The sequence below is a fragment of the Rhodnius prolixus genome, unplaced genomic scaffold (assembly GCF_049639745.1).
Source record: "Rhodnius prolixus isolate KJV_2025 unplaced genomic scaffold, Rpr scaffold_1, whole genome shotgun sequence".
NCBI lineage: Eukaryota > Metazoa > Arthropoda > Insecta > Hemiptera > Reduviidae > Rhodnius > Rhodnius prolixus.
In genome coordinates this window covers 62,209,923-62,235,306 of record NW_027411581.1, presented here as the reverse complement: position 1 = coordinate 62,235,306, position 25,384 = coordinate 62,209,923, and the positions used below count along the sequence as shown (strand labels likewise).

The 25,384-nt window shown below is 34.4% G+C and overlaps 2 protein-coding genes and 1 long non-coding RNA gene across 13 annotated transcripts in view; 1 reads left to right on the top strand and 2 right to left on the bottom strand.

The window, feature by feature from the left end:
* The window catches only part of LOC141446048 (GTP-binding protein Di-Ras2), a 207,990-nt gene that overhangs the window by 11,672 nt on the left and 170,934 nt on the right, over nucleotides 1-25,384 (bottom strand). For 5 of the 10 annotated variants that reach the window (XM_074112407.1, XM_074112406.1, XM_074112410.1 and 2 more), the window contains one exon: nucleotides 4,035-4,103. The exons of 4 other annotated variants lie outside the window; for them this stretch is intronic. In XM_074112407.1, coding sequence (XP_073968508.1) covers nucleotides 4,035-4,103 — 69 coding nt within the window. Of the gene's footprint in view, nucleotides 1-2,258; nucleotides 2,558-4,034; nucleotides 4,104-25,384 lie in introns of those variants that run through there. One more of the 10 variants, XM_074112412.1, reaches the window with a different exon arrangement.
* On the bottom strand, nucleotides 10,523-18,289 carry LOC141446027 (uncharacterized). Its single transcript, XR_012453455.1, has 3 exons — nucleotides 18,040-18,289; nucleotides 10,835-10,926; nucleotides 10,523-10,763 (listed from the first exon to the last, which is right to left on the bottom strand). It is a non-coding gene; the product is annotated as an uncharacterized lncRNA (long non-coding RNA).
* On the top strand, nucleotides 18,230-25,344 carry LOC141446026 (tolloid-like protein 1). Of its 2 annotated transcripts, none has more exons than XM_074112364.1 (6): nucleotides 18,230-18,431; nucleotides 19,624-19,874; nucleotides 20,523-20,646; nucleotides 22,957-23,153; nucleotides 23,916-24,052; nucleotides 25,156-25,344. In XM_074112364.1, the coding sequence occupies exons 2-6, from the start codon at nucleotides 19,631-19,633 to the stop codon at nucleotides 25,270-25,272; spliced, it is 819 nt and encodes a 272-aa protein (XP_073968465.1). In that variant the 5' UTR covers nucleotides 18,230-18,431; nucleotides 19,624-19,630; the 3' UTR covers nucleotides 25,273-25,344. The 2 variants fall into 2 exon arrangements, with proteins under 2 accessions (XP_073968465.1, XP_073968466.1); XM_074112365.1 differs by having other exon boundaries at nucleotides 18,234-18,389.

The window sequence follows — 25,384 nt, the reverse complement described above, 5'->3', positions numbered from 1 at the left end:
TTCATTTTATGTGATGTTTAAGTTTTAAGCCCTACGACAACAGATTTACTTTTTCTTGTTTTTTTTTCAAAGGAGACTTTTCTTCAGTGAGAAAGCATTTCTGAAGGTCATTTTGGAAATTATCAATTTTCTTTTGCTATGAAAGCATAGCAAAATGGCACCTGGAAAAAAAAATTGGTAATTTTAAAAAATAATGTAAATTATTGAATGGGATTCATTAGGCAGGTAACAATGTTGAATTTAAAAAAAGAAAAACAAAAATTTTTCCTTCAACTCCTCAATCACTAACTCTTTCTAACACACGCACACACTCACATGTCTTTTGCAATTTACGTAGAAAAGAACCCAGAATTTAAACAAAAAATTAAATGAAGAAAAGTTTATTCTGAGAAAGGTTAATGATGTTAGGAGTAATAATTATACCTGTTCTTTCTAGATAATTAAAAAGCAGTGAAAATACCTTTGAAGTTTTTATTTTTAAAGAGGAAAAACAAAAAATCATAATAAGGTACTTATTATGATTTTTTGTTGAAAAAGAAGAATACCCATCATAAACTCAAGAAAAAACTGTAATAAACGTTTGTTAATGATGAAAACTAATACTTACTTCAATTCACAACAATATGATGCTTTTTCTCCTTCAAATTCTCAAAGCTGAAAGAAGTAAGTAAAATACTCTTTGGATTTTCAGCTAACTCAGAATTTTAGCAACAAATATTTTTATTTACACTAACGACGTACAAGTGAAAACAGGTGATTGCACTTTAAGAATGAAAATTCCAAAAAAAACATCCAAATTCACCCGGAGATTTGTCTGAAATAAATTTTTTCAAGAAGCAAGCTGATATTTTTATTAGTGCTGCTTCAGTAGGATATTCTGGGATCCTAGTATGATTAATGGTACTTCAGAGCAATGGAGATGGTTAGCACTTCCCTCTAAAGTGCTGCTTCAGTAGGATATTCTGGGATCCTGGTATGATTAATGGTACTTCAGAGCAATGGAGATGGTTAGCACTTCCCTCTAAAGTGCTGCTTCAGTAGGATATTCTGGGATCCTAGTATGATTAATGGTACTTCAGAGCAATGGAGGTGGTTAGCACTTCCCTCTAAAGTGCTGCTTCAGTAGGATATTCTGGGATCCTGGTATGATTAATGGTACTTCAGAGCAATGGAGATGGTTAGCACTTCCCTCTAAAGTGCTGCTTCAGTAGGATATTCTGGGATCCTAGCTCTTATATTTTACTGAAGAATGTCTAGCTACAAATCCGAGCTCGAAGAGAACTCCTCCATCGATGTACCATCACTTTTTCAAAAAGTGAATTTCTTTAAAGAATTTTTGAGTTTTTCTTGAAATAAAAGCTTCCATGATTTTCTCTAAACTTCAAAGTTCTGTTCACGCTCGAAGATCTGCACCTTAACTCCAGGATCGGAGGGTTCTTAAGCCAATTTTCATCTACTAGGTACCGGAACTTTTGATTCTTTGTCTCTTTTCGACTATCTTTATTACTGTTGTTGGAGAAGGGTCCTTGAGGAGAGGAGTAGTGGGTGCTACAAACAATCTCTTTCTGCCTCTTTCTCAGGATTCCCTTGGAGACCCTGGGTAGTTACTAGGTATTAAAAGGAATATGTGCTTTACTTTAGTATCCTTCCAGTTTCTTTTCACATTAAAAGGGAAATCTTCTTCAGAATATCCCGGAAGCCAGGGGAATAGGAAGTGTATGTTGACACTAACATTTTGTGGCATGCTAGACGGAAATGAAATACGAGAATTTGGTGCCTCGAGTATGGGAAAAAGTTGCAATATACTGTCTTTAACCTACATTAGCTGTTCATACATGATGAATCAGTGATGTAATCGCAACATGATAAAACTGTTTGGTGTCACTTAATAACAAGCTAGAATTATTTTCTCAAATCATTTTAAGAACTAAGAAGCCAAAATGACTTTAAAACAGTTTTTTAAAGAGGTGAACTAAAAGAATAATTTACTATTTTCTTACAAAAGCAGAAAAAGAATAAAAAAAAAAAGATTTAGAACCGAGTTCTGCTATCTTGAACAGGGAATACTAGGCGATTTACATACAGATTAAACTACCCTCCAAGACAGACCTGGTAAGAGCATTTAAAAAAATTCCAAGTGGAACACAAATCGTGTTCATTAGACTCGCAGAAATTCTATCTCGTACTAGAGTGTGGTGAACGGCAAACGCAATTATTATTTAATCTTAAGCGTATTGTTTAGTAAGAAATTTACATACCGTAGGAATTTCTGTAGAACTGTTCATTAAGAGAAACAAAAGGCATTTTTAGTCCATTCAGCTACCCTTATCTTGAATCAGTAATATGGTTATTGCTGGTAAAATATTCCAAGGTTTTGTTTACCAGTATGAATCTAATATATGTACGAAAAGTTGTTTTGTTATTTTCTTCAGTTTGCTCTGCATGAACTCATTAGTAAGCTGTATGTCTTATAAAACTCATCTTTCACTTCTAGAACGTTGCACCCTTCGTATAACTTCAATATTGTTGCCGCCATAACAATCAGCTGATTGGAACCACTATAACCTATACAAGAATCATTCTTCTATCAAGAAGGTTCTTCTACATACATATGTATTAGAACTTAGGATGGAAGATTTGCGAGGAATCGGTCAAATAAAACAACTCGTCTTTTTGCCAACGTTTCGACAAATATATTGTCCTCTTCAGGGCCTGGATATTACAAATACAAAACAATTTACAGAGTCAGTAACATAGAAAAACCAGTAAAAATCAGTAATTTAAAAATAAACAGTAAAATACACTAAATTCTTTATAATTAGTGAAACTTACGTGGCTCTGCGGGTTGGTTGAGTTCCAGAAAACTAAGAGCCAGAAAGGGAGTAGTTTTCTGTAACTCAACCAACCCGCATAGCCACGTAAGTTTCACTAATTATAAAAAATTTAGTGTATTTTACTGTTTATTTTTATATTACTGGTTTTTCTATGTTACTGACTCTGTAAATTGTTTTGTATTTGTAATATCCAGGCCCTGAAGAGGACAATATATTTGTCGAAACGTTGGCAAAAAGACGAGTTGTTTTATTTGTCCGATTCCTCGCAAATTATCCATCCTAAGTTTAACAATTTGCGGTCACGAAAACTATATATTCATATATGTATGTATTAGAACGTTTGGCAATTAAAGAGATGAGATCAAAACATTAAAGAATCCACTATAATTGATTACATAATGATGAATTTATTAATTATGAATGTCCATCGTCACCATTATCTCGTGCCCACTTAAACTTAGATTCATTTCTTGTCCAGATTGTTGAGTAAAATTTTATTTCAACATAATTTTTTATGAAGCCTGTAAAGTTGGAGAAGAAGTTCTACGAGCAAATGTACGAGTTAGCGAGTCAAGTATTGAGAGATTGGAGACAAGAGCTGGTTTGATGATGAAACAGTAAGGGAAAATTTTAATAGTAATAAAATAGAAGAAGAAAACAAAATCACATTCTTTCCGGCTCGGATCGTAGAAGAAATGTCCGCTAAAACGAATGCTTCATGATAAAATACTGTTTTAATTTGTATCCAATTCTGTGACTATGAACTAAATATAAAATAAAAAAAAAAAATAATAATAATAAGCTTCTATTTTTACTTTTTACCAAAAAAATACAGAAGTATTTTACTACAAACTATTGTTACAAATTGTTATATGGATGTACTAATATTGCAGAAGATTACCACTCAGCTAACAAAATGAAAACATCTACAATAAACATAGAGGAAGCCATGATTAAAAAGAAAAGATGAAAAGAAAGAAACGAGAAATGCAGAAAAATCTTTTGATTAACTCAATGAAGAATTAAAGAAAGACGGCATGCAAAAATAAATAAATAAAAAAAATAAAGGAATAAAATAATAAATAAATAATTAAATTAAATAAAGAAGTAAAAAAATTGAAAAGGTTACATCAAGAGAATGAAAGAATGGAAAATTTGATAAAAATGAAGGAAGCAAGAGAAAGATGGGAAGACACTCACATTTGGCAATTGTTTCAGAGTGTGCCTTCCTGTCAAATCGCGCCTTTCCTGGATTCGGCATACTAAATCCTAGATGAACAGAATTGTTTTTTTTTTTTTTTTAAATAATAACATAAAATCATACTATCTAGTAGTAGTGAAAGCTAAGGGCAAGGCAAAGATATAGTTTGGATTTAAAAGGCGTGCTGGAATGGGAACAAGAAATTTCTAAAACTTGAGTACAGAGAGAGATATAGAGAGACTGGCAGATAAGGGCTGCAACTAGACATCAACTCTCTCTCAGCTTGAACTTATCTCAGCGAACGTCTTTCACAATGTGGCAATTCAATACAATATTTCTGATTACCGTACAGTAAAGTAACTTTAAAATAACACTTTAAATTCATTTATTTATTTTTTAAAAAAAGCTAAATTTACTAAGTTTAAATGTTTATTTTATTTAGCTTCAGAATTTTTACAACTGTAAACTTTGGTACAAAAAATTAAAGTAGAAGAATATACACATTAAGTCATTGACTAGGACTTAGCGGCCATCCAGCTATGTACGACTGTTTCTCTCGTTGGCGGACGTCAGACATCCATATAGTCGCTTGGCCAGCGATAAGACGGGATGTGGGTTTGTGAATCCCGCGAACTGAGAAAAACTTCCAGAGGGAGGAGAATGAGTTATTCTGAGAACGGAGATGGAAAATTACAGCCTTTGCTGGGAGCTGGAATAAGATACGAGTGGTAATTAAATTGTAGCCTAGGCTTTTCCTTCTGAGTAGGTTTTTATTGGCTGATCGGAGAGAATGGAAAAATGTTTAGGTCGAATTCGTTGAAGATGTATTAAGTAAGTAGCAGATAAAATGCACCAATATAGTTCTAAAATACTAAGTTCTTTCAAATTAAAAAAAAAAGAAGCGTATTACGTTTTTAAAAATAAAACGTAAGTTGCCTAAATTTGTGACAGTGATAAAATTTGAAAGATCAAAGAATCCTGTTTTAATATGAAATCGACAAAATTTCTATTAATGTAGGCTCCCCCCAAAAAAATTAATACATTTTGACTTTATTCCAGTTTGATACTGTTTCTTATCACTTCTCTGACTTGATTTCCAGATTCAACTTCTGGAATTCTCATGTTGCCCTGGGGGAACTCCTTCACTGCTCGCAAACAATATTATGTTTTATTGGTTTAGATATTTCAATATCCTCCTTCAAATGAGAGCTCTATTTCTTGGTTTGGATCTTTTTTTTTTGGGTCTGGAATTGTGGAAATCAAAGATAAACTAGTTACACTGTCCTTGCAAAAAGAAGTTCTGAATTAAACTTCAACTTCACTTTGAGAAGTTGCTAGAGGCTTTATCTCAACCTGAGGCTTCCTCAAATTTCTTGCCTCAATCCATTTCAAGAACCCATTAAACGAACACCGGACATCCTGCCTGTTTACTCGAACCTTTCCATTATCACTGCAAAGTGAAGATAATAAGCTAATGGATGCTACGATTGGAATCCAAATTAGTCGGCAGTTCGTTGTCTAATCGCTGAAGAGAATTTGTATTCTGTCAAATAATTGTGCGCTACAGCTACCCTTTCTAGGAAAATATCCAACTTTTAATGAATAGAGTATTTAATAAAGTGTTTCCATTGGCTGAAACAGATCAGTACAACAATATGGAGCCTACAACTTTATTACGCTTTTTCCTTTTACCATATGGCTGCACGAATTTATGAAGCTGCGTACGAAAAAGGCAATATCTACCCTGACCTTGTTAAGGTGGAAGCCAACTTTTGAGAGCAACTTGTCTTTCAAGCCATAAAAATACACAGCAATTCATAACCGCTATGAAGTAACAAGAATTAAGTTCCAACTTAAAAGGCTCTTTTTCTTTGTTTGAGTACTGGCCGGCCAGCTGGGGCTACGCCTCTTTTCAAGGTACAAGATTAGAAAAGAACTCTTTCTCGAATGTTTTTGTGCGAGTAGGTCTTAATGTTTCTCTAATTTTGTGAACTAATGTCACTCGGAAGATCTAAAAGTTTCACTTCAAACATTTTTTTTAAAGGAAAATTCGATTACGAAGCTTTCTGGGTCTGAGAGGGGGGCAAAGCTTCTTTCTAAACTTTCATTTCTTTAGAACTTTTAGACTGTATAATCATATATAGGCTAAGCAGGGCGAAATTTCTTGCTAAAAATCTACCCAGCTGGATATAGTATATTTTTAGAATACATTGCTTCTTGTTTCGAGCAAGATGCAGTGTCCACCAGCTTTCACATTAGATTTGGAAAAAAAGAGTGTAATTTAAAAGCCAAATCTATAGCGACTTAAAAGGTGTGTTTTGAAAATCAATATTTTTGGGGGGGGAAAAAAAACAAAAATTATAAAGCAGAATGTGTACACAAAAAGACGGTCCTAAAAAGAAAAGAAAAGTTAACAATTTAGTGAATTCTGAATTTTAAAATTCGTATAAAGCAACAATATATTTCTTTATTTGTATATCTTGGTTCTAGATCCCAGGGGAGAACCTGTATTTTTGGGTGTCTCCATGGCAACACTGAATGGCCGGTACCAAAGTATGTCTCCTGCTGTCTCATTTAGACTTTCTCCATATTTATATATTGTATGTGTATATTCCTCGCCCAGGAAACTGTAGGTCTCACTAAGTGTGAATTCTCTTACATAGATAACGAGAAAGTGCTTCATCCATCCCATGAGGAATATGCTCCTGTAAAGCTAGCGATTCTCATTGCTTGCTAGCTACTTTGGTTTTCTTAAAATGAATTTCAGGATATTTGTGCAGTATCTATTATACAGGTATGAAACAGGGAATATTCTGATTGTATCAGATCTCCTTTATGTTCACAAGAAGTACATGTTTCGTGTTGAAAGGGCGGCACTTAGTTTTATTTAAGGGTTCTCAGGGAAACTGCCTTCTTATCCAGGAACTCTTTTATAAGTATTCCTAATGTACTTACTTGATAATGTTAAATAAAATAATCGGTATTTATTTGCACAAGTTTAGAAGTGATAACCATGTACAAAATTAAATGTTTTTGTATTCGTTTCAATATTTTAGGTTAATCTATAGTTAGGCGAAAAGGCTACCCGCTTTAAGGTTAGGTAGATTTTTTTTAAAATTTAGAATGTGCATTTTATAGCTAGTCTTAGAAATGGAAAAATTAGGTTAATTGCGAAGATAAATTAATTCGTAAAAAAGTAAAATTATTTTTTGTTGTTATAAACATGTTATAACCTTAACTGGTTCTTTATGTTGCTATTGTTTACATTATTAGTAAGTTTTAAGTAAGTTAACTATTACTTTTCAGCAAGAGTGCCCTAATACAGCTGTCTTTTCGTTTAAATTAAATGATATAATTAAAATATAACTGAATTTCAAAAAGTTAAAATTAGATGGTGAATAATTTATAATGATGTGAAATAAGCTAAAATATTTAGTGAACTGTTAACTGTTTCATTTTATGAAGACCCACTTAGCAATTTGAGAAAGTAGGTTGAAAGGAAATTAGAAATGATGAGGTTGAGAACCCTTTTTCTACCTTGTTGAATGTACAATCTTGGGAATGACCAAACTATTATAGGTACTGTCCAATAGTGTTATCAGTTTAAAAGTGAAAACCTTGCTATTTTGTAATTAGTTTTAAAAAAAAAAAGAAGTTTATATTTGCTCAACTATTGAAGAGATATTTATGATCATTTGCTTGCTTGGTTGTTTTATTTAGGGAATACCGTTTTCATGGTTCCGATGGTGGTAATCTAAAGTTCGGAGTAGCGGAAACATCGATGAAATATTATTATTCATTCAATTGGTAGAACATGTGCACGATATCGTTGATTTTCTTTGTCGTAGGATTGGCTACTAAAATGGTGGTGACTCCTTGAATCAAATATTAACTTTCTTTTTGACTTTTTCTTTTACAAATTCGTAAAAAAAGAGTTTTTTCCCCGGTTTTTGCTGAACAGCTCAAAACTGAAGTAGCAAAATTTCGTCACCATCAAAAATATTTAATAATAACTAAGAAATAGTTCATAAAATAAACTATTATTTTATTTTAAAGAGGATTTCTGTACCAAACACCGTTACCTAAATATTTAATAATATTGATGCACCATTTTAAAAGTATGTTTTTTCAACTAGAAACAGATTTAATTATTAAAATTTTGAATAATAAAAGAGCTGAGAGCTGACAAGCGTTACAAATGGAGCGAGAAAATAAGTACCTTTTTTTTTTGTAAATAATGGAAAGTGGAGTTGTTTTTCATTTTATTTAATGTCAATCTTTTTGCTTGCAAAGTATATGAGTAACAATATTTTCCTTTAATCATGGCATTCTTACTTTAATGTAAAAACACTTTCCACTAAAATTTGCAACTTTATACTCTTTTTTATTATTTATTTATTTTATTCTCGTCAAACGGTGAATAAATACCATCATGTCCAATTGGGTTTTCATCTGATATACGAGTATGTTTTCAGAGGCAACTGAAGTTAAAACAATTGCTTTTTAGAGCTGACCTCTGGTGTATATTTATTTTTTATTTTTTTAGTTAAAGCTATTTTTTTCTCGCAGACAATTCAATTTTCTCTAACAGCAGCACTTGGGTCATTTATATTTTGATCAAAATTTCTGTTTTCTATTAAAGTTACTAGGTAAGGGTGGGGTGGGCCAGTAACTTAAGATGCCCAAAGTTTTTTTCTTCGTTTATGAGAAGACATAAAAGGCGAAGGCACTTTATTTTATTAGGTACTTAAACTCCGAATAATTTAAAGAATTTTGTTGTAAATAAGATACATGAGAAGTTGACTAAATTATTTAATTATTAAATCAATAATCCTGTCCACCTGTACTCTTCAACAGCAATCCTCTTCCTTGTACACAGATCTGGTGCTAGCTACCTTGGACTCTACATGGACAGAAACGACTCACGTGGAACCCACACACTTGACTTTAAAAGACTAGCAATGACAAAACGTGCTAAACTGCTTTACAGACTACTTGGACGACGCTCTTGAAATTGCCCTTAGAACTCAAACGCTTAACATACAATACTATCCTCAAACCTATGTGGACCTACGGGACTAGAGCTGTGAGGTTCAGCCAAACCTACAAACATACGGACAGTAAAAGACATTTCAGTCAAAACTCCTGCAGACAGATAGTTGACGGCTCCTTTCTACGGTGACTAACCTCACTCTACAACGACCTCAACATTCCCTTCATAGACCAACTCGCCAAGACTAAATACCAAATAGTTCCATACTGCTCTCTCTCGACTAGCTCTAATCCTCTTGTACTGTCTCTCGCTTCCTCTGACATCCCTAATACTCCTCGCCGACTGAATCGCCAGTGGCTCTGCGACTTCCTTACAGTCTGAAGAGCTAAATCTCACCTCTCTCCTCCTCACATTCCCCTATCTCATATAGAGAGTGCTACCGCTGGGTAGCTTCTCTCCTCCTGCTCTTCCCGCACCAGTTCATCATACTCTTCATATTTACTTATTGTAAATTACAAAGTAAACTAAAAAAAAAAATCAATAATAAGTTTCCAACTTAGAACAAGATTGATTAATAAATGAATCGGAAAAATAAATTTAAAGAATGAACTTAGTAGCCACTAAATTATTGTGCAAATGTCTGACTGGTTCGAACTTGCCTCGTCTAACGATTTCCAATCTACTAGTTTTTTCTTTTTCTTAATAGAGTTATAACTGCACTAACTCCAGCTCCACTAAATAATTCTGTAGTTAAGTCGCTGTTACTGGCAGCGTTTATTCATCTATGTAAATCCCCCCGTATCTACAAGTCGATAGGTAAATCACCCGTATCTCTACTATAGTACTACGTTGCGCACATAGATGGCACACCAATTTTGCATTCCACAGAAATGTCTGCATCATTGGACATAAGTATAGTGTACCAGCATACATTATGTAAGTTTATCTAGGCGTCAAGAATAAGAAATAAGGAATAAGAGATTATAGTTGTGTCTAAAGAAAACTCAAAATAAATTAATTAAAAAATTTAGCATTATTTTTAAGAAATGCTTTATAGTAATGGAAATATATGGTGTTGATGCCCGTTCAGTTGTTCTGAGAACATAGAAATGTACTACAGACAGTATTACCATCATTGGAGTACCCGAGCGCTAGCGTCGCAGTAAAATACATCATAAACCTGTGCGTGCTCAAATAGTTCTGAGAAAGAAAAATAATTGTTAGGCGCCATTTTAGTGAAAATGACGTAGAAACTCAAACTGAACTGAATTTTTATGTTTTTTGGCGCATCACCGTCTATGGCCGGCCATTGGCGCCAAAAAATAATAATATTTAATAAAATGTTTGTACACAATTCAACCCTTTTGTAAGGGGGGACTATCCCTATTAGAAAAATAAAGTAATTTAATTTAATCTAAAGCATTTTTACTGCTTATCGAGGTAGCTAATATTTATTTATTTATTTGTTTTTTGAAAACATTGCCCATAGCAAAAATATCAAAATAATTAAGTCAAAATTTAAACATTGCAAAAATTTTTCATTATGTTTTTGTTTCAACATAAAAATAAGCTTATGTATTTTCTTTCTCTCTTTAAAAAGAGGGAAAAAGCAAAAGAATATGAAAACATATCCTTTAATACAAATAACCAGTTTATACTTGTATACATAAATGAGTTCTAAAACATAAGCTGCAGCAATGTTTAGCTCTAATAGTGGCTCCAGGGTGCACAGGTTCTAGAAAGAGAGAGAGATTATGGATAAAATATGGAAAACTCCAATACTAATACATAAACAAATTCTCCTACCAAGATGTCTTTCTGAATACACCTCCATGGTTGGTGGTGGTGGTTACGCACAATATCTCTCAGTAATGAATAATAGATGAAGTAAGGAACACCTAGAAATTTAAATATGGAATTAGAAAGTCAATAAAGTCCAGTTTGTGCCAACGACGTTCAGAATATTTATGAACATTTTATCTTTAAAAATAGGTTAAGTGGATAAAACAAAATTCTATTCAGTCTCATAGTTGCTATCATTAGTTGCTGCTTTGATTGGCTACTATAGCGTGCGGAATCCAGCGATTGATGGGAGAAGTATAGGGAGGTGAGCTAAAATGTTAAAAAGTCATGCAAGAAGTCTGCAGATCCTGTTTGGACAGGTCGATAATTGCAAGAGTTTGTTTGACTGAAGAAAAAGCATCTCTCCACTCAAATGTTCTCTGCTACTGCGAGGGTGTCCTTCAAAATTTGGCATAGAAACGCGCTTGATCCAAGCTGAACGAAGGCGCTGCCTCTCAGAAGGTTTTGGGTTCTCTGTTTTTCAGCATTGGGATAGCGTATGTTCTGATTAGTTAACTGGGTGGGTGGGGCGTGGAGGGATGTTACAAATACTTTGATCCCTTTGATGGACAACGTTTTCTCTAAAGGGGAACGCAAACTCAGAAGGCAACCCTCAGATACTAACTCGTCCTAAATTTAAAAAGAAAAAGAAAGAACGATAAAAATAAAAAGTCACTGAATCCGAAAGAGTGAGTTCAACAAAAACTTTATACGGCTAGACATGAGTAAATATTTGCTCAGATCAGAAAGCCATTTCTCAATATTTTTTTCTCATCCTAACTCACATATCCTGAGCATTCTAGCCTTTCGGCAGTGTAGTAAACATCTGAGTATATCAAATTTCGCAACATTTTTACTGTAAACAATGAAAATAATTTAATAAATTTGTGTTAAATTCCAAGAATCACTACTTGAAAAAAGGTTTATAACAAGAACATTGCTGGAATAATAATAATTGAAATTGTTTAATGTTAACCTCCAAAAAAGAGGAATAAATGTACGAAAAAGTTAATGGAGTAAATAAATGTTTCAACACTAGCAGAAAGTGGAGGACAGGATGATACAAGATCCTGGGCATCAGCCATCATCATTCATCATCAGTATACGCATCATTTCCTGTCATCGCCAAACAGTTGTCGGAACTAGGAAAGGGCGCGCTATGATCCAATAGGTTGTATCCGGATGTGGGCATCAAATATCTCACTTCCTCTAGGAGGCGACTAATAAAATGACAGGGATGATTAATAATTGGAACACGTAATACTTCCGGTAGGTGTTTGTATACAAGATATGGGCTGCAGATAGATGGATTTTTTTTTTTTTCATTCGGTTGAAAGCTTTACGGCATTAATATGGTTTTTTATTCCAATCAGCTGGTGATAAATCTTTAGTGAATCCATTTTAGTAAACACATCAATACTTTATCCAGCGAGATTCCCTAGAGAAATAGGAGCTCCAGTTTTTAAAGAAAACAATCTTTCCTGATCAAAAGAGAAAAACCTAGGAGCTATTTTCGAGAAAGTGAACAATCCCAATTGATTATCATTGAGCAGAGACAGGCTCAAGGAGTTCATTAGAGGCTATTCACCAAGGCTGACTGTAGAATCAATCCGTCACGGCGGTGTGGCTATCAGGATAATTGTAAGCCTATTGTAAGCAGGCTGCAGAAAACACATGCATCGCTTGGGCCTGGCAAATTGATAGCCTTTTTGTAGGCTCTGTCAGGAAGAGGAGGAAACGGGCACTGCATGTGTTGTGTCAGTGTGAGGGGCTTGTCCTGGCTAAGGATGTTACTTCTCGGGGAGGAAAAAAACCGAGGCCTGAGGAGCTTTACCCAAGAAGAGGCGCTCTCCAGAATTAAGAGTCTGATTAAACGGGACAGGTCTGGTGGGGTAAGCTTGTAGAGTGCGGAGAGTCACAATAGATCCAAAGGAGTCGCGCAGTGGCGAAGGTCTTAGGCTACCATATTAGAATCTTACAGGATTTATATGGTTCTGGCAAATGGATACCCTTTTAGGTTCTGTCAGGAAGAGGAGGAAACGGCACTCTTGACGTATTGGGTCAGTATGAGGGGCTCATCTGGCTAAGGATGTTACTCCTCGGGGAGGAAAAAAAACCAAGGCCTGGTGAGCTTTACCCAAGAGAATTCGCTCTCCAGCATTAAGTGACTGATTAAACGGACAGGTCTGGTGTGCGGGGAGCCACAATAGATCCAAAGGAGTTGCGCAATGGTGTAGACCTTTAAGTCGCCCTACTAGAATCTTATCTTAATCCCAACTGAAGTACTTCCAATTGACTCTTCCCTCTCAACAGTACACCAGAGATAGGAGCTTACTTTACAGGAAAATAAGGGACTTCCAGAGCCAATCTACCGAACTCTTTTCGTTTCTTCAGAATTCAACTTGGGATGAAAATTTAAATAATCATCTCTTCCTCTGGGTACTCATGCAATGAAAACTCAATTTTTGAAAATATGAAAAGCTCTTCTATTTTCTCTCCCCTTAGCTACAGTGAAGAGGAAATAGAAATTATACAATAGCTTTAATATACCCCCTTGGGTAAAATTTGAAATTAATTGCGTACATACAAAAGAGAATCATATATTAATTTAATCCTGAAATAATCCTGTATTCCATCCTACTAATCTATCATTGTAAAGCCATATTAAAGCTGCTATTATGGAGCCACAATGGACTAGCAAGACCAACTAGTACGGAGAGATATTGTTCTCCATTAATCAAATAACTAAATGAAAATGTAATAACAATTATCACACCTGTATTGTCTGTTTACCTAGAGGTCCACTGTATCTCACTAGATATAGTCCGGGCAATTTTCATCTTGGCCCTCAGCAAACAATAACTGCTTCCATTTAATTGTTATTCTTCCTCTAATATCATAAGTAGTATGAATTCGGAGGTTCTGGGTCAAATTTTTGCGCCGGAAGTGGGCGTGGCCTAAACTCTCGTCGATATCGATGATTGGTCAATAGGGTAGGAGTGGGCGTGTCCTATACCCTCGATGATTGGTCAATAGGGAAGGGATGACCACCATCTTGTGCCAAAACCTCGTTGAAATCGATGATAGGTAAGGGGTATGACCGCCATCTTGCGCATTTTATACGTCATATTGTAGCACATTTTTGAATATATAGGAGATTATTATACCCTCGTCTTTTGTTGAATAATATTGAATAGAAGAAAGAGAAGGGGATTCGGACACTAAACAAGCTTCTTTTTTAGAAGATCATGATGGGGATGATTTTGAGTGCGTATGTACAAGATAAAGTAACCAAATTGTCGGATAAAAAGCCTACTTCTAGTGTTAGACGAGGGAGCCATAATATTTTATGGCTTTTTGCCTAGTATAGTTGGTGACAGAACGTCGACAGAAACGTTCAGAGATGGTTCATGGTCATTCTTTCGCTCTTCTGAACATAGGTGGGCATCAATGCGTGAAAAATTTGCTTGGATAATGCTAATAAACCATCTCACACATTCATTCACAAAAATGTGCACCTCAAAATTAGGGATGACTGTGATTTTTTCTATTCACATTAATGTTCTATTCCACTTCCGTTTCCAAAACATTTTTGATGAAATTTACAAGCTATTGGGTCATTAATCTCACAGATTAGTAGCGCCTTATGGTGTTACAAACCTATTGCGCCCGATGGAGGGTTAAGGGCACTTCTATGCTTTAAGATATGGTTTCAGGTTAATGTACAGTTTTACAAACTTTATGTTATCAAATAGCAAATATGTTTTTTTTCTCTTTTTGTAATATGAAAAATTGTTTCAAGATAAAACTTGGACAATTGTTAATGTAAAAGAAGAAGTCAATGTCCAAGTCACCATTTTTAAAAGAATAATTGTGTAATTAAGGGTGAAACTATTAAACTAAGTTAAAGAAGGTCAAAGCAGCCAAGTTACAATAAAAAGAAAAAAAAAAAAAGAATAGAAAAATCAAGGATGCATATTAAGGAAAACTACTTCAGGGAATAACTTTTCTATTTTCTCCGTTGACAAATTAGCTTGGTTTAGTGTGCGAGGGGAAAACTTTCGGAAAACTTTTGCCACAAAGTGGACTTGCAAGTTTTATTCTGTTTCTGATATTGCATTACCCATGTAATAAATCTTATAGTATTTGTAATTTTGTAAGCAAATACTTCACTTTGTTTAATTCCTAATTTGTACAAACTTTTCTATTTGTGGGTGTTTGTAAACAAACTTTTTTTATTCTATTCTTTCTTTTTCTCATTTGTAAATTTTGTTTTCAGAAGCAAGAAAAGGTCATCGGAATTACATTTCAAATAAATTACTTTATTTGCTGAATACAAACATTTATTTTGTAACTGAATGCAATGTAAAAGAACATAAAAGATGAATAGGATGCAAAAATAATTGCCATTTCAGTAGTGATACATTTATTCTGCCGAGCTTTCGACCTAGGGACTAGATCATCTTCAGGGTTAATTTACAATATACTGTTTTACATCATTAGAGGGTTGGTGTGTCTTCTGTCTTGTCTGTTCATGGACAGAAGACACACCAACCCTGTAATGTAAAAATATTACTTTGTAAACTAGCCCTGAAGGTGACCTAGTCCTCTAGGTCGAAAGCTCGGCAGAATAAATGTATCACTACTGAAATGGCAATTATTTTTTCATCCTATTGAAACTATGAATCAGTCACCAAAAATAATGAACAATAGTAAGAGATGAAGTAGATAATAAATAGTGCAGTAGAGTACGTTTGTACAGTAAAGTAACCCACAAATGAGCATCCAGAAACTGGAGTGGAGTATTTTGACCAGCATCCAAAGATGGAAACCGTTAGAGCGCCATAATGGCAAGAACTTACAACAGCTACATCTCTGTCTTTCTCTCTCCAGCGGCGAGGCGCCTTGAGGTACAAGATCCGGCCCCTTCCTTTGTCCTTAATGTGGTACAGCCCGGGAAGTACATAACCTCAGAGTGGCATTTTTTTTTTAGAGGGAAACCTTCCAAAAAGGGGCCTTAAATCGAATTTTCCCTTCAATTGTTTCCTTCAATAAGTTGTAGATTCAAAATTGGCGAGGAATCGGTCCAAATATAAAAACAACAACTAGGTCAGTTTTCTGTAACTCAAACCAACCCGCGCATAGCCACGCCCTGGAGAAGAGAAAATATATCTGATCGAAACGTTGGCAAAAAAGACGGAGTGGTTGTTTTTTTTTTATTTGGACCGATTCCTCGCCAATTTTGAATCCTTAATTTAATAATATACGGTCACGAAATCAATATATATATTCAAAAGTTGTAGATATTAATGATTTCTGAGCTCTAAGTTCAAAGAGTGTTGCGGGAAATCTTAACAAAGACGTATTTCCCATAATGCTACTTCCGATTTAGAGATTTCAGACGCTAACTTCCTGCCAGGGCGTACTCCAAGTTTCAGCTTCTTGCGTTTCTCGTTTTGATCACCATACACAGAGATCACATTCTTAAAAAAAAAAAAGAAAAAGAAAAACACTTCCTTTAAAAATCAGTGGACTCCAAAATGAGTACTTCCGGTGTACATTTTTCACATCATCTACTTTCCTCAACAATGAGTAAAAAAAGCATCAACAACAATGAAATATTAACATTAATCAGAATAAAATAATAATTAACTGGCTTAGAAAGTTGAAATTAAAATGTAAATTACTCTTAAGAATTACCAGAGAAACGAAGGTAAATATTATGAGAATCTTTTAATTTAAAAGTAGAGCAATAAAAGTGATAACGGAAATGATAATTTAATAAGGAAGAAATAACCTCCATTCCATAAACCAATTACTTTTCTTTAATAAATGAAGGGGTTTTTTTCCCCCGTTTATTTTTCCTCAAAAATTATCTACTTATTTTTCTTTTACTTTCACTTCCTAGTTGAAGAAAAGATGATAGGATTTTGAGGTGTCACCGGAAATATCTATGAGGTTCTTTGGGTTCTCAGTGTGAACAGTGAAACTCAAAAGCGTAAAGTCACCAGAAAGTTCTGCATTGAGGTGCTTACAGAGGAAGTAAAGCTTATTGAATCATTTTTTTTTTTTTTCAGAACGGAAGTAAGATCGGAAATGGTACTTTACGATTCGATTTTTTTTAAAAATATTTATCACGAAATCAACTCCAAAGGTTTCCTTTTAACTCTGTACGGTCATTACAAACATGGAGATATAATAACTTTTGTTTGAAGAATTTTCCCAGGGGGAGAGGTTGGTTAGGCTTCCCTCTCAACTGTAATGACGTAATATTAGAGGAAGTGGTGGTAATATGGAACCCATCTTTGTTTTTGACTTACCAATGCTAGATATTGTATTGCTTTCTCTGGTAATTATTAGCTTTATATCTTGAGTCTTGCACTATTGTCTTCAAATTTACTCTCCTCCAACCACCAGATGAGCAAACTTCAATTTTATGGATAAAGTGGAAAGTGGTGCCTCTGACTTGAGGTGTGCAGGTAATATGGAACACCTCAGTATTTTTATTGCAACTCATCGTAGTGCCGTGGTTTTAGGTGCAATGAATATTTTTGCAGCTTCTTTTTTAGCCTCATTTTAGATTCTTTTTCTTTTTTTGCTCCAGAAATAAAATGATTTGCTATTTTACTGGAGTAAATTTCGTAATTTTCAACATTTCCTTCCCTCCTTCGCACGAAAATAATTACAAAAAAAAAAACTCCACATAACTTGGGGCGTGAAAAACTTGAGCCTCGGAAAATCTACCCGATTTCGTTGATTTCCTTACCCACAATTGTAAGAGAACAGTGGTAGAGCTGAAATTCGAGCTTAAGTTCTTACTTTCAGCTACAACAAGTAAGGGCTAGGTTTTCTCAGATAAGTGTAGTGCTGAAGAAGAAGACTGACTCGGTTTTCCATGCTTTTCCAAGGCCGTGAGTATAGTGAAAAGCCTCCCAGTTCAACTAATATTGAGAGAAAGAAAAACTAAAATATGCCTGAGATTTTCTATGAGAACTTGATCGCATCAAGAGAGGTTTTAGTCTTAGCAAATGGATTAGAAATAAATAGAAACAACCAAATATATAATAAATAACTTTTATAGCGTATTAAATAATATTGCTCGAGCGTAATAACTTAAATAAATCCACATTTACTATCTCAGTTAATGCTCTACCTAGTAAATTCCTTACTTTATTATAACATGAAGAAGTTTCCCTGATATATTGATTGGCCGAATCAAGAAATCCAATTAATACATCATCAAGAAAAATTAATGTTTCCATAATGTCGTAAAAGTTAAGAGTAATAATAATTAATGAAAAATATACTTGCGTTCATTTGAAAGAGTCAACATATGATTTTGGCCAGCACATGACTTCCTAAGATAATCTCTAGCAAGTACAATGCGTGTAAATAAAATGTTTAATTATAGAAAACGAATAAAAGATTTTTATTAATCAATTATTGTTTAATAAAACAATAAAAATTAATCAGTTTAAATAATTATTAGATAAGAATTACTACAGTCATTAAAAGAGGGGTACGTATGCAGAAATAGTGTCAGGATCTACCTCTAGCTAGGGTAAGTTGTGGCAAAGTAATTCCATTTAGCTAGCTCAAATTTAAATTATCTCTAGTTGGAAATAGGATAATTTCTTCATCTTCAATTACTTAAATGATGAAAAGAGCTGGAAATTATAATTATTAATACAGGATGAAACTAGCACTATTTTTTGTTTGCTTCTTTCGCTTATTACAGATAAGAAAAATTACTACGACGGTCTTTGATTTTATCTTAGCAAATTTTTTTTTGGTATCCCTTATTTGTGTTGGGATTGTAAGGGTTACAATAAGCTTGCACCCTTCGACGGGTAAAAATAAAAAGATATTACCTAGCTCTGTGACAACTAACCATATTTTTGAAAGTTTCATACTTAATAGAATGTGCAAGAGCGACCAAAGTCCTTGAAGAGGTTGTATAAACAGACATTAACAGTGATGGTGAGCTAGAGTTTGCCATTAGGTTCGCTAAAGACTAAGCAGATGCTTCAAGTCCTACTTTTTTGTGCGCTTTGAAGACTTGAAGGAATAGACGCCTACATTAAGAACTGAGACCTAGGTTCATCTTCAACTGTTCGGCAATTAGACTGGGTGTGATCGTTAGTTATCACAAAAAGTCTGTCACTAAAGCTAATCGGCAATCATTGGTCAACTGTTCAGGCGATTGGACTGGGTGTGATCGTTAGTCATCACAAAAAGTCTGTCACTAAAGCTAATCTACAATCATTGGTCAACTGTTCAGGCGATTGGACTGGGTGTGATCGTTAGTCATCACAAAAAGTCTGTCACTAAAGCTAATCTACAATCATTGGTTATAATAGACCTTAACTGTTCAGGCAATTGGACTGGGTGTGATCGTTAATCATCACAATGTCTGTCACTAAAGCTAATCTACAATCATGAGGTCCGTAATAGGCCTAAGACTAATTTAGGTCGTTGGTCAAGATTAAAAAGATTAAATTTTGCCCAACTCTGAGCCATATAACAGAGCGATGGAAACCTACACGATGTGCTTACGCTATCCCAGTAAAATATTCAAGTCTTAGCTCTTAATGACTTGAATGATATAGCTCGGCTTAAGAATTGAGTAGATAAGTTCCTGGTAGATCTCTAGAATAAGATCGTAAGCTTGCTAGCAGAAACAACTCTATTTCTACGATATTATCCTGATGCGCACATCAATTTTAATGATGGTGTTCATTTTTTTTTTTCAGCTGCATTATGCCGAAAAAAACATGTTTCGCTGTTTCAACTAAGATTCCAAAAAAGTTCCGACAAAGAAATGATGCTCCAGAAAAAGAAGACAATACTACCAACACCAGCGAGAACAACAGTAGCCCCACTAGAACTATGGACTCCACTTCCTCGTCCTCCACCAGTGAGGAGTATTCCACCGCTTTGCAATCTTTCCCGATTAGCCTTTGGCCAGGAGGAAGGATCTTATATTATTTTGAACCAGAATTCAGTGAGTGAATAGTTTTTAAAAGTAAAGTAATTGCTAATTTTTTCAGGAGCGCTTTACGTCACAATTAGGTGTCATGGACGGAGGCGACTAGCAAACTATACTTTACTGTAAATTTCTTTTATTAACCATTAAATAAAATCCAAGGCCTAAGACCGGGAATCGAACCCACTAACCAACAATACATCTTAGCGTTGCGGGTCTAGTCTCTTAACTGCTCGGCTACCGTGGCGCCCGAGTGAATAGTTTTATAATCTAGTATTTAACAAAGAAATTTCAAATTATATTTAATTTCACTAAAAAAAACTTTGTAAATAGTATGAGTCATTCAAGTCATAAGGGAGAGGATTAGCTGAGTTGATAGGGTGTACTGGATACCAACGCGGAGATGCCGGGTTCGAATCCAGCTGCTGGCCCTTGGATTTCCAAGAAGCTTCTTACAGCTTCCGGTGATGGACAGTAGTGTCTGTAACAAGAGAACACTGTCCGGAGGCTGGCAGTGCACTGATAAAAAGCTCCGAGCGCCAATGATCTTTAGATGTTGATGCGCCTTAAAACAAAAATTAAAAACGACTAAAATTTAGTAATCCAATGTTCTGGGCAAACAGAATCAGTGAATCATCCATCAACAATATTTCTTTTCTTTTCCAGCGTCAGAACAACGTTCACACGTAATAACGGCAATGGGACATATTGAACTTGCAACTGGTGGCCGAATAGAATTCATCGATATTGGACAAGAACCGTCGGATGCGGGTGGTTACATGTTCATTGGGTATGTTGTTTACCATTAATTTAAGTTTTGGGACTTGATGAGTGATGGAATTCTTAGTAAAGTATTTAAAAATGGATTCCAAGTGGTTATTATTCTGGTGCTTTGCTTATGGAGTTACAAACTTGAAAACTTAGAAAAAACTCTGGAATAAAGAATTAGAAGAATTTCTCTTTATTCTTTATATACATTGTATATAAAATCATATACATACATCAAGTAAATGTAATCTTCATTTAGTTATGCACAGATTGTAGGCTGAATCCTGGAGGATCCAGCGCCACAATCGGGAAGGCATGCTGAGAGGGGCCAGCTAGTACTGGAACTCTCTAGAGGTTGGAAGGAAGTTTAGGAAATAGATAAAAGGTCGCCGGGGCCAACGTCGTTTCAGGCGTCTGTGGAGGACTGTCAGGATAGATTGTTGTTGATAAGGCTTGTGCTGTGGGAAAAGGATGTATGGTTAGGCTATTAAGGAAGCGAGAATGGATTAGGTCATTGACAAAAATGGATATTGAGGTCTGTGTGAGGGTTAAATTGGATATACATAATAAGGAGCGTTGACGATATGCCGAAGGACTTTAGATTGCATGGATTGGATTCTTTGGATGTTGGATGGTTTCGCAGAGCTCCACAGCTCAGCTCCGTAGGTCCAAATGGGTCTTAGTAGTGTCTAAGAGAATTAGAAAAAGTTTTCTCTGAGAATGTAATCCCATAATATGCGAAGTATTAAGAAATTAAGTGGGTTAGTTGTAAGAAAATATGTTTACTTAAAGAAAAACCCATTGAGTGAAGTATTTACTTTCGGGTAAAAACTTTAACTTAAGAACACACAACTTTTGGCAAACCAAACTTAATAGCCAACAACTTAATATTGTAGTATAAAAGTGTTAGGACCGAACAAGACTCCAAAAAAGGCCTCCTAGAGGGAAAACAACCCCCATGCCCTTCTCCCAAAAGTACCTTAAATGGAATTTTCCAGTTAAATGTTACAAATATAAAAGTTTTAGATCTACAGGTCACAGCAATTAGTTGAATCAATTTTTTAAGGAATATCATACGAAAGCCATTATCAGAATGAAAGATTTAGGTCGGTTAAACAGATATTGTTTACCACAACAGCCTGTATTTACAGACAGGCTTTCCTGTCAACATTAGGGCTTTGAAATTAAGCAAATAAAGTTAAATATATAAATATATAGACATAGATTACTCGTAAGTTAAAGTATAAATGTAAATAGAAATTCAAGCTCTTACCGTTTTGTACACATGTATCTTAATTTTCATGTTGTGCGCAAAACGCTCTTGTAAATACGATTAAATATAAGAAATTAAACAGAACACAACTGGTATAAACACACATACGACTTTTCAACAGGAAGTAGTGCTATATGACGTAATAATTAAACAATGTGACCAACCATCAGCGATTCTTAAAAAAAAAATATCCTTTTAGAAAACTCAAAACTCTTTCGACGCCAAATTACCCTAGGTATTCTAGATAAAAGCCTCAAAATATATTTCCGTTTATTACATCGATGTCCAAATACAACGTGTACGATTTCCTGTTTTAGTTGTTAAACGGAGATTTTTTTTCTTTTCTCTTTTAATAGGAAAAGATCAGAAATGTAAGAAACATTTACCATAATTAAACTGTGTTACAAACATTGTTATTCCGGAAGTATGCAGGAAATGTACTCCCTCCATGTTCTTCACCATTTCATGAACTTGTCTTTCATTATTGTCTTGCAATACCCTCCAGCTAAAACGGAACTTGAACAACGCAAACAAGATGGTGAAAGCAATACTCAACTTATGAAATCCTACAGTTAATGGAAAATACATTTGTCGAGACGTTTAATCAACGTTTAGAAACGTTTTAATTAAATTTTCTCTCTGATATTGGTTAAAGCCAGTAACTATTTAAAATTAAGTTGTGTGGTCTGATTTATTATTATTTTTAAATTTTGTTCCCAAAGTTCTACTTTGAAAGCTCTTAAGTATAAGCTTTAATCCCTCTATAACTTTCATATTCTGTTGCATTGATAGAACTTAATCCTCAGGTGGCCGACAAAGAAACAAGTCAGTAAAGTTATGTATTTCGAGAAACTGTTTCTGATTACGAATTTTCTATTGACAGTCGTTAAGATATTCGAATGATCATTCGATCATTAATTCGATCTTAATAGAAACCCCCAAAAATAAGGATTCTGCACGAATTGAAAGAGCAGAGAGCAACCACGCTCACCAACTATACAATTTCGCTATCAAGTCGCACACAAATTTAGTTTTTAAGCAAAAAATTCTCTGCAACAGATTTGGCGATTCTTATGAAGCAACACTGGGCTATGTGGTAGACGAACCGACAACATTAACACTGACGGAAGCAGCTCTAAATGATAAAATGGGCATTGTGATGCACGAAATACTGCACGCGCTTGGCATAATGCATGAACACAATCGTCCTGACAGAGATAATTACGTCACAATATGCTGGGACAATATAGAACATCGTAAGTGTTCTTAAGTATAACTTCAATTGTAAATCTGCATTTAGAGTTATCGTTTTTATAAAGTAAATTATTTCAAGCAGGCTTTACGTCCAACTACCAAACATACTTTACTGTAAAAATTCGTTTTATTAAACATTAAATAAAATCCAAAGCCTAGACACCGAGCATCGAACCAACTAAACCAACAATACATCTTTACATTGCGGGTCTAGTATCTTAACCGCTCGGCTATCGCGGCGCCTTAAGTTTTAATATATACATTCTCTTTAATATAAAATAAGATTACAAGCAGAATAATAAAATGATCAGACTGAGATGATTCTTTAAATAAAAACTGGTGTGAAGACTCACACGTCTTTCTCTAACTATAGTTCTAGATGTTTTAACTTATACATTGTTTAAACTGTGACATTAACTAAATTAAAAAACTGTCGATTACACCGGAATATCGTTTCGGGAAAGAAAATTTCACTAAAATGATAAATTCATACCGTAAAGCGGTATTTCCCTATTAACCATTAAATAAAAACCCAAGGCTCAGACTTTGTTTTATTTTAGATTCTTTATTCTTTATTTCAGACTTTATTCTGCCTTAGCCCCCGTTTTTTTTTACTTTTTCTATCAATTTTTGGTTTCTTGACGAAAATAAGAACTGAACTAACTTTTACTTTGTTCCAGTTAATGTAAGTTAATATTATTATTTGATAAAGGGCTGTTTTTTTTCGCAATTATAACATGAACGTATTATTGTTAATTGCTCAGATGAGAAACATAACTTTCTAAAGGCTATACCAGAAGATTATGAAGTATTTGATGTTCCCTACAATTATTACAGCGTAATGCACTATTCCAGTCATTCTTTTAGCAAGGATGAACGCAAACCGACTATAATTTTCAAGGTAGGTTTAATTATTAAAATTGCTTATTGCTAGAACATTGGGGAAAGGGACTTAACAACAGTTTTGTTAAGCACGAAGTTGCAGCAGCAGTTTGATAAGATCTGACCATGCCAGGAAGAGCAATACGCTAGCTACTGACCTACCATATCTACAACCTCTATCTTTGCTCTCTTTGTGCGCAGTGAGTGGGTGCTTCAGGAAGCCAGCCTTTTACTGCCTCCTTCGCTGTTTTACAGATAGCAATAGTTTTTGGGCACAGTAAGTGTTCTAAGGAAAACAAAACACTGAAATAGTTTTCTTTCCCTTCTTTTAACTTTGATTCTGATTTCTCATCAAAAGTATCCCTTTGAATTTCTCTAAAAAGTTTAGCAAATTTTTTCGTATGTCTGTCCGCCTGTAAACATCAAAAACTAAAGATCGTAATTTCAACTGGATGCCACAAAGAGACGGGAAAATCAGGTTTTAGTAGTAAGCGGTCAACCGGAAACCTCTTTACCGAGTAGATCTGTTATATATATATTTTAAACAATTTTCTCCAAAATGGCACCTTAAACGATTTTATTTAAACCGGATGTGTTAATTGTAAATAAGATTCTATATTAATTTTAACCCTTTTTGTTTTAAAAATTTAATTAAGTCACTTCTGGGTTTCAGAGGGGGAAGGGTTGACTGGCCAATAGAGTTCTATTTGTGTACAATGTAGGATCTTATAAATGTCGTAATTTAATTAAATATCGCAATCAATTATTGCGACCAATTAAATATCTCAATCAGTAATTCCGTTCAATTAAATATCTCAATCAATAATTCCGTCCAATTAAATATCCCAATCAATTATTGCGTCCAATAAACTATCTCAATCAATAATTCCGACCAATTAAATGTCTCAATCAATTATTGCGTCCAATAAAATATCTCAATCAATAATTCCGACCAATTAAATGTCTCAATCAATTATTGCGTCCAATAAAATATCTCAATCAATTATTGCGTCCAATAAAATATCTCAATCAATAATTCCGTCCAATTAAATATCTCAATCAATTATTGCGTCCAATTAAATATCCCCAATCCATTAATCGCGTACAATTAAATATTTACAGGATAAAGGAGTAGCAAAAGAATTTGTTGGACAAAGATGCTTCATAACGATGGAAGATTTAGCTCTGCTGAAGAAGAAATACATGTACGAAGCACCAGCCTACAATGGATGGTACTAAACCAATAATACTTCAATAAAATATTTACTACAACTCCATCGCAAACACAAAGATTTTTCTAATTATTTCTTTAAATCCTACATTTAATAATTTCTTTATCTCTACAAACGAG

Coding starts and splice junctions, on each gene's coding strand:
- LOC141446026 (XM_074112364.1), top strand. CDS start 19,631: ATGCCGAAAAAAACATGTTTCGCTGTTTCAACTAAGATTCCAAAAAAG. Junction 20,647..22,956: donor GGTGGTTACATGTTCATTGG/GTATGTTGTTTA, acceptor TCTCTGCAACAG/ATTTGGCGATTCTTATGAAG. Junction 23,154..23,915: donor CTGGGACAATATAGAACATC/GTAAGTGTTCTT, acceptor TTAATTGCTCAG/ATGAGAAACATAACTTTCTA.